Source organism: Magallana gigas, chromosome 3 (genome assembly GCF_963853765.1).
Source record: "Magallana gigas chromosome 3, xbMagGiga1.1, whole genome shotgun sequence".
NCBI classification, from domain to species: Eukaryota; Metazoa; Mollusca; class Bivalvia; order Ostreida; family Ostreidae; genus Magallana; species Magallana gigas.
Window position 1 is genome coordinate 42,332,264 of NC_088855.1, and position 9,578 is coordinate 42,341,841.

General features: G+C 35.6%; 2 protein-coding genes across 2 annotated transcripts; one reads left to right on the top strand and one right to left on the bottom strand.

Annotated features, from left to right (window-relative positions):
• The first annotated feature begins 19 nt into the window (after positions 1–19).
• Positions 20–6,691, top strand: LOC105334465 (solute carrier family 35 member E2A). The gene is made up of 7 exons (XM_011437917.4): positions 20–149; positions 2,271–2,574; positions 2,774–2,909; positions 3,226–3,474; positions 3,701–3,754; positions 3,935–4,138; positions 4,433–6,691. Exons 2-7 carry the CDS (start codon positions 2,340–2,342, stop codon positions 4,638–4,640), a joined length of 1,086 nt encoding a protein of 361 aa, XP_011436219.1. The 5' UTR covers positions 20–149; positions 2,271–2,339; the 3' UTR covers positions 4,641–6,691.
• A 263-nt stretch (positions 6,692–6,954) lies between these two features.
• Positions 6,955–8,769, bottom strand: LOC105334496 (E3 ubiquitin-protein ligase TRIM71). The gene has a single exon (XM_011437975.3). The coding sequence runs from the start codon at positions 8,767–8,769 to the stop codon at positions 6,955–6,957; it is 1,815 nt and encodes a 604-aa protein (XP_011436277.3).
• Positions 8,770–9,578: the final 809 nt, after the last annotated feature.

Here is a 9,578-nt window from a genome sequence, read left to right on the forward strand (position 1 = left end):
GTCAGCTGTATGGTTGATCAAAAAGACTAACAATAACAAAATTTACAAGCTTCTGAACTACATTGACAATATTTCTGTGCAGATGTGGTGTTGGCAGTCATAACGATACATTTACTCTTTTGATCTTACTTATGTTATTGTAAGAATGTGTAAGTATTTGCAAAGTTTTAAGTTTTAAAAAACCCACAAAAGGTCTAAGTTAAACAGCCAACAATTCCATTGCTTTTTCCAACGCTTTAGAGATAGAAAAATCTTCTGATCTGCATGTATCATGCGTCTGGTGCATATTGTGAATCTTAGTTATATGTTTTACGGGGGTTGTGACTGTTGAGGTGAGCACAGCAAAAATTTAATTGTAAATATACACGGGTACGTGATAATAAATTGAAGAGTGTTTACCAAATGGATGCATGAACCTAGTTGCAAGTCTATAGCTCTTAGTCTGAAAAAATTCGAATGGACGGCCTGGGAGCTACAGTGCCACCCATTGAAAAATTTGTATATCTTTTAGGCACAAAACGTGCGTCAGTTTTGGATTGACCTTATCAATACGCAAATTCTGTGAAATCAATTAGTATTTAAGGAATGAATTCAATATTAATTTGTTTTATACGATATAAAATGGTTTTGGGCAGTTTACGCTTTATAAACCGCGAAGCAGTTTATAAAAAAGCGTAAACTGTTTCAAACCATTTTATATCGTATAAAACAAATAAATATTGAATTCATTGCTTATAATTTAATTTTTTTACTCTTCATAGTAGATATAAAAGGTCATTTGACCTTTAAAATAAAATTGTACAAAATTCAAACGTAACATCAGGCGTATTGATACATTTTTGACGTTAGTCTTACTATGATGTAGGCAACATTCTTTATACGATATAAAATAATTTTTTAGCCAATCAGATAGCGCGTTACAACCAGAATTAAATTATATACCATTAAATAAATTTTTCATGCAATTTACTACTGATATCTTCCCTTTACTTGCCTCTGAGAGTCTTTTAAACACCTTCACCAGCCCCATAATATGAAATTGTTCTGTTTGTTTACATGTAAAAATGGCGACTATCGATCTTGATTTAAATTAATAAACATGACTTTCCGAGGTTGGTATCTTGTTCCAGAGAAAGTCGGCAAGTAAAGAGACAATATCAGTAGTAAATTGCATGAAGAATTTAATGGTAAATAAATGTTTTTACAAAATGTGCGTATAAATAAGGTTAATTAGTCCAAAAATAGCACATGTTTTTGTGCACAATAAATATACAATTTTTCAATGGGTGGCACTGTAGCTCCCAGGTCGTCCATCCAAATTTTTTCAGACCGGTAGCTACAGACCTGCAGCTAGCATGAACCGTGAATAAAAAGTATAAACATTTGTTTTACGTTGAGGCAGTCTTGAGGGCAAAGCCAGTAACAACAACGATCACAATTTCACTATCAGATTCATAAGAAATGACAGTTGGATCTGCCTCAATCTATTTTTCATTATGCTTAAGGTCCTGTACTCAGTCTAGACATTTGTGACATCACATTAGTAGAGCAGACATCAGTCAACAATTTCCTTCAAAGTAACATTGCTCCGAACAATTTGTCAAGAAAATAGTGTAGAACAACTAGTTGCAAACCCTTTTTAGAAGCAGCAGAATGTTTTAATCATCTCTTAAATGCATGCCATTCATAAAATACATTTTACCTGTTCTTGCAAGAACATGACATTGGTAATCATTTGCAATTTACATGGAATTTTGGATACAAATCTGACAACAGAATTTTCAGTATATCAAAGGTTGCAGTAGTCAAAATTTTCTCTTTGCCCGGCATTGTCTTTAGAGCTTGCAGTGCTAGCCGGCGCTTCGCTTCGGTGAGTTGCGCTTGCTAATATATGTGTCTTCAGGGTTATTATCATCTCAAAATATTGCCCAAGTGGACCATGATGGTTATCCTAGATTCATTACAGGTAAAGCACCTGTTTCTGGTTCAGCCACAAACTTTTTCCCTCTTGTGTGAACATTATTACAAAAGTATCTGTAGAATATGTGTGGTTTGCAGAATGTTCATAATCGGCAACTTTAATGTCTTTTTTTTCCCTTTTTTTTCCATGGGGGGGGGGGGATGTTATGCTTCAAAACAAATGTAAACAAAATCTAGTTATTCATGATTTATTCATAATGAGCAAACTGAGATATGCTGTGCAACCAGAACATTCACATCATTATTTCAAGAAATTGTAATTATTTATTTACTTGTGTTGTCTTTCTAAGTTTTTAAGGGTTCGCTATGGAATGAAGCAGAAAATTATTAACTGGCATTAACCCTTGCCCAATATTATTATGAGCGTGGAACCTCGATCTCCAGTGGAGAGGGATATCATAGAAATGTCTCTAGAGAGCGTCAAGAAGGGAGGCAACCAGCACATAGTCAGGAAGGATGACGATGATGAAAAACTTGGCCTGCTCAATATTAGAGCATTCTTCTTTCTGATCCTGTGGTATATCTTTAGTGCCTTCACACTGTTTCTCAACAAGTATATTTTGACAACACTCAAAGGAGACCCTGCTGTCTTAGGTACATTTTTTAATGTAGTGGTACAGAGAAAAAATGATAAAACTTTTTGTATGCAAGTTTTATATGATTTGACCTTGTTATTTGAAACCATTCAAAATTATATATTGTCCGTTTTGATTCCTGGTTGCTTCCTATATGATTTTTTATTTGCTTGGAGACTTGATAACTAACTTTAACTTTTTTGTTATCCATTTACCAGGAGCAATGCAGATGGTGATGACTACGATATGCGGATTCATACAGTTATACATACCGATGGGTTTCTATAAGCCTGTCAAACGAGATGGAAAGCCCCCAAATTTTTGGAGAAATATGATTTTAGTAGGCTCAATGAGGTACGATTATATGTTGCTATATATGGAATGCATTATGTGTGGTTAGCTTCACAAAGTGGGACTTTGACTGAAAGCATTGTGGATCAAAGTTTTAAAAAGATTTAGATGATCTGCACATTAATCAAGTCAAATTTTGCAAGTCTATCCAGTAATTTGAAAACTGTAATTGGAGCGATATTGATTATCTCAATTTGTTAAATACTTGTAAAACATGTACCATTAATGAATCCAAAAGTCACCGGTGTTGTAAATTAAAACTGATTTGCCAAACATTTTACAATTTTTGTATGATGGTAGATTGTCCACTGTTTTGTAGATTCTCCACTGTGGTGCTTGGTCTAGTTGCTCTGAAGTATGTAGCTGTGTCCTTCACAGAGACTGTCAAGAGTTCTGCCCCTTTGTTCACTGTTTTCATCTCCCAAGTGCTGATTGGGGAGTACACAGGTTTCTACACTTTCTTGTCACTCATTCCAATCATGGGAGGACTGGCTCTTTGTTCAGCGTATGAACTGAGTTTTAACATACAGGGATTCATTGCAGCTCTTGCCACTAATTTAACAGAATGGTAAGCTCTGAAATTCTTCTTTTCTTCTCTCTTTTAAATGAAATGATTGTATGTGATGAAGCTATGTTCTCCTAATTATCCATGTCGATATGTGAACAAAATGTCTGAACCTCTGATACAATCATGTATGTGAAATTTTGTTCTAATTACAATGTATTGTCTTAATATCTCGAACAGATCATTAAATTCTCCATTTTAAATCGTTCTTACATTAATTTCACTTCAGTATGCAGAATGTGTACTCCAAGATATTGATTAGTGGAGACAAGTTTAAGTACACGTAAGTATATCAAACTTATAAAAAAAACAAAAACAAAGATAGATTTATTCATTGCTTAACAGCATATTAATTATATTTTGAAGTCTCAGTGTGTAATGTTTAAACTTATTTGAAGTATAATGACTACAGCATTATATTGTCTCATTTGACTACAACTAAACAATAACTTCATGTTTACAGACCTGCAGAGCTTCAGTTCTACACAAGCATATCATCAGTGTTGGTGCAGATTCCTGCCTGTTTCTTTTTAATAGACTTTGAAAAAGCTGAGGCATCTATGAGTGGAATGATGATCTTATCTCTTGTATCCAATGGAGTTTTCTTTCATTTTCAAAGTATATCAGCATATGTCTTAATGGGATATATTTCACCAGTCACTCATAGGTAAGACAATACAAGATATCGGCAACATAAACAGCCAACACTAAACTAAGCTGAATTAACAGATTTTTTAATTGAAATAATACTGAGAATTGTACAACAATGAAAAAAATGTACCGTATGGTTTTAATTTATACAAATAAAAATAGATTGAACCGGGGTCAAGTTGAGCGTATTGTTTGTACGTTGTAGGTCATAAATTTCAATAGAAGGAAATGAAAGCCAAGTTATTTTAAATATGAATGTCATATTTCATGTCCTCTAGATCAGTATAGATATCATATAAATGTTTTGCAGTGTGGCTAACACAGTCAAGCGGGCCTTTCTGATCTGGATCTCTGTGATATTATTCGGCAATCCGGTGACATTCCTTAGTGGACTCGGAACTATCATAGTAACGGTCGGTGTTCTCTTGTACACTAAGGCCAAAGAATACGACCATAATCGACGAGAACTTCGCGACCATTACCCACGGGACTCAGATCCAACTCATAAAGAAGTCTAGGGCAAAGACAGAAATGTTTTAGTGTTGTTAATATTGATTGTTAGTTATTTTCATATAGACATATACTGTGTTGTTCAAAACAACAATTTCATACCTTGATAAAGTTAAGGGGATTTGATCTATTTTGTTGATTTAATCATGTTAAGAGAATGAAAAGTGATATAAATTTTCTATCTGTTATAAGTGCTTGTCATACCATTGCTTTTTGTGAGTTAAGTGTGAAATGCTTTATTTATGTGAAAGTTTTGCTTGTTGCAAAAATTTACTCTTTGGGAAATTGTAACATAGGTACATTCCACAGAATCATTAATGACCATGACAAGTGAAAGAAAAGGAAATGGGTACAGATTTTCTTTACTCAATTAAATTATTCAAAAAAATTGCCTCTGATTTTTAAAATAAGGAGAAAAAAGACCAAGTTTCCCATTGTTTGAGAATGGAAATTATCAATGTCTTTATATGCAATCAAACATATTTATTATTATATAATTATTCGACTGATGTAAAGGGTGGTCAAGTATTTGCTAAATGCTTGCAAAGTTTGAGCAGTATTGGTATTAATTATGAGTGAAATCCGTTTGATTTGCTAATCAATTATTGTGTTACGTTTACTGCCAATGTTGTTTGTATACATTATGTACATGTATTTGCTTCCCTTGGCTCAACTGTATATAACATACCATATTTATTTATACATTGTATATGTCAACAGTACAATAAACAAAATATACATACACCTTAAATTAAATAACATTAGCAAGTTTCAGTTTGGTGTTTGTAAGTTAATGGATAATTTTCCTCCCTGAAATGATCTTCCAGTCTGTGATTTTCTTGAATGGGTCAAATATATTCCATGTATTTGTAGTATGCACTGTCTCATTTTAAAGTTCAATGTTTCTTTCAACATTGGTATGTTTTATATATTAATTTATAAATATACCTATGTCATCTTCCAGTTGTTGTGCAAACTTTTCTATTTTATACAAAAAATGTGTTTCCGAACAGGGCTATTGAAATAGGAAAATTGTATTCCACAGTAATTTTACTTTATCCGATGTACAACATTTTATCTGTATTTATCAATTCATACTGTCAATACAGATGGAAAAAAAAGCCAAGATGAAGTTAAAAGCATATTTTTTTTCTACATATAAGGAAAAAAGTTTATGATACTATGAATCTAATCAATCCAACAAAATTGTGAGCATTTATTTCTATTCTAAATGAAATCAGTCATAACCACCTACAGATTTGTAACCAATATTGTAAGGAGAATTTCAGGTAAATATTTCAAATGTTTTTGACAATTTTACTTGACATGGCATTTAGATTAAGAAAATTAATCTACTTGAGGGATTGTAAACTTAACATATGAGGAGCTTTCTATATGCTGTGATCTAGATGGGGGTTGCCAAAAAAGGCTATGAAATCCCTCCCCCTTTTATTGAGACAAATCTCCATAAGAAACTTGCTGGGAAAACGTTTGAATTCATATGACTGTTCACTCTCTCTCTCTCTCTCTCTCTCTCTCTCTCTCTCTCTCTCCCTCTCTCTCTCTATCACTGACATACTTTAGTAGTGATGGTAAATATACTCAGCTTCTATGGGCATTGTTTAAATTTGTAGAAATATAAGTGTTCTAGTCCATATTTCACTGCACTTGTCAAGGGTATTGTAAACACTTTAATTGAACTTAAAACACCTGCAGTTCTATATGCTTACTTATATATAAAGCCATATGCAGATTTGTCAAAGAATTATAAAGCTGAAAGGAATAATGTATAAAATATGTTCTAGCACTTAAATGTAATGTAATCTTTCTGGCATGTTAAATTAAGGTTTTTTTTAAGCATGTTAAGAACACCTAATGGAGTGCCTTTGTCATGTTCTAAGAACCACTTCACTTTGATATTATGGTTTGATATATCAGTCAACATTTCTTGCAGTGGCCAATCATGTGGTTCTTACATTGTAATGAATCTTGGGTCCAATTTTATGTTCTACTTAGGAAAGATACTTACAAGTAATAAAATAGAAGATGAGAAAAACTACATTTGTCTTTATTATTTTATTAGATAGAAACTTCATTCTCGTAATATTTCACTTAAAATTGCTTCTTTTACTGGGACAAACTTTCATTTTATTACTAGTATTTCATTTGATCTTGTGTAGTCTTGTGTAGTACATGTATTCATGGACGGTATAATCACCGATATCCAATAAGGGATCTTTATTCCTAATGACCAACATTCACCATAGTAACGACCATAACTATTACTGTAAACCGAAACACAATTTACTGGATATGAGTATTTTAACATTTGTATTTGACTCTGACAATGTCCCCTTTCGGAGCCTCTCTGGACAGCTTGCACCCTATCCACAATACACCGTCTGAACCAAACGACACACAGAATGGGAAATGTATCCCGTCATCCTCAGTCAGAAGATAGCCAATGAAAGAGCCGTCTGCTGTCAAAATGTGGATCTTGTGATGCAACCAATCAGATGCTACGATTCTACCTTCCGAATCGCATGCGCAGCAGCTCAGATCGCAGGTTTCCTCAAACGTGCTATCTTGCTCTCCATAAACGAATTTCAAATCCCCCGTCGAGTCAAAGACCAAAAGTCTCCCCGAGTATTCTCCAGTCTCGTCGATGGCACATATATCGCCATTGATGTTCACCGTTACTTTAGCAGGGTACGTAAAGATTGCTTTCCCGTCCAAATCGTTTTCGATTATCAAAAGGGTGTTCCCATCCTTGTCTAGTTTCATCAGCCGACGCATACTGTTTTCGTCCATCTTTAAATCATACCTATCAACCATGCTTAAGATGATGTCCCCGTTCTTCATAGCAACGACACCTGTCGGATACAGAGGCAAGTCGGACTTCAATTCTTTCATTTTCCCGTTTTTTCCTATACTTTTGAGGTTGTAACTTAGATAACACACGACTAGAAGATCGCCATTACTCATGAGGCACATGTCCATAACTTTGGCAGTGATTGTTTGCTTGGTATTACCATCATATGTGGACAGGAACATTTTATCCTGTTGCCAGCACCCAACCCAAGCGTCGTCAGTACTGGCAGGACAAATGGTTCGAATGAAAGGAAGATCTGTGGGAAAGGAAGACAGCAGCGAAACATCGACCCCGGGGGTCGACAATTCCGACAGATCGTCGGAGCTGGGTGGGGGAGGGGGAGGGTCCCCCAGGTGGCGTTCTAGCTTACCATACAAATGTGTCACTATTTTTTCTGTCACTTCGTGTGCGTTGAATTTGACCTTTTCTGGGTTCGGACACCTGGTTTTCTTAACCTTCTTTACCTTTTCGCAAACTTCGTCGAAGTTTTGTTTGATATTCTGAGGATTTAGAGATTCGATCATTTCTTTCGTAGAATCCAGGGAAGATTCCAGTATTAGAATTTCTTGTTCCATTTTCTGCAACGCATCAGCGAATGTCTTTTCCTCTCGTTGCTGGATTTCATCTAGACCAGATAAGATCCTCTGGCGCTCATTTCCAAGTTTTAACATGAATTCGTCGTAGCGCATCCACACTTCTCTTTTCACAGCAATTATGTTGGAGTCGAAATCCATCTTCGCTTTCTTGATCCTCTTCATCCTCTCCAATGTCTCCGGTAGCTCTTTGTCTTCCAGAATCTTCACAAATCGATCCCATTTCTTCTGTCTGCGGTCCAGATAAACAGAAAGATCTGCCATCACGTGCGATTTGTGCTCACTTTTCGCACACTCCTTGCAGGCGGGGTTTTCGCACGAGCTGCAGTACCATTTTAGGGCGCAATCTTGGTGCTTCAGACACATTACCATCGGGCGCGTCGATTTCGGCGAGGACGATCTTCCATTACTCGAGCCCTGGTCGTTTGTATCATTGCTGCCAACGTCACTGGCGTTGTCCTCATTGTTGCTCTCCTTTCTGACTTTCTTCACAATGGAGACAATCTTGTGGTGACTGGTCGCTCGCACCTTCTTGTGCAGATTCTTGCAGTTTTGACAAATGATTTTATCACAGTTCGTGCACCTCCATTTGACATCGGTCTTGGCCTCACAGATCGAACATTGTTTAACCGTCGCCGATTTTAGTTTCTTGATTCCTCCAGAGGTGGCCATTTGTCACGTAGCAATCGAATTTAACTTCGATGTGCATGACAAGGACTATGGTCCTGTCTGTTTCGGTAATCCTCGGAGATTACACTATCAGGATCCGGACGGGAAGCTAAACGGTCGACTTTGTTGATTGCATTTAAACATTATAAATTCTTTAACTATTCTACTATCTTCCAAACAAACTAACTTAATATATTAAATAGACAGGTATCTAAACGATTGATTGAACTGTCCCGTTGTGAACTACCAATCTTTGATTAAATAATCCCCGAAATATTGAACCCAGCTTTCAGCTCTGAACAATGGCTTCAGACGCTTTGCTTGTCATCGGATCGCTGTAGATTATTTGATTTTAAACCCATTAAAATCCTGCATTCAAATTTGGAAGGAATCCCTAACTTCCCGGGCAGGTGATTTTAAAAGATGTTTTATCGGGTTTGGGCTCATCAGAGACGGCGGGTGGATTTTGGCTTTGTGTCATTGTGAGATCCAAACAAAATCTCATCGATCATATTTCTTGTTCTTATCAAATTTAGGCGTTATTAACATGCTGATATTGAACTCTGCATACTTGGCCAGGAACTTCATGAGAAGCTTTAGACGTTTAAGTCACTCAATATCCGCGTTTTTATGAGTAATTAAAGCTATTATGAAGGGTTTTTTAATTTTGAAATTTTCGGCTATTTGTTCATTCATTTATCCAGCAGTCCAAATACGAAGCGTGAGAAATACAAAAATTGTGTTTTCCTCTCACTTTCAAACAGAAAGGTTTTTTTTCCTTCTTTTTGAGATGTCTATTGATAGTTTTCTAC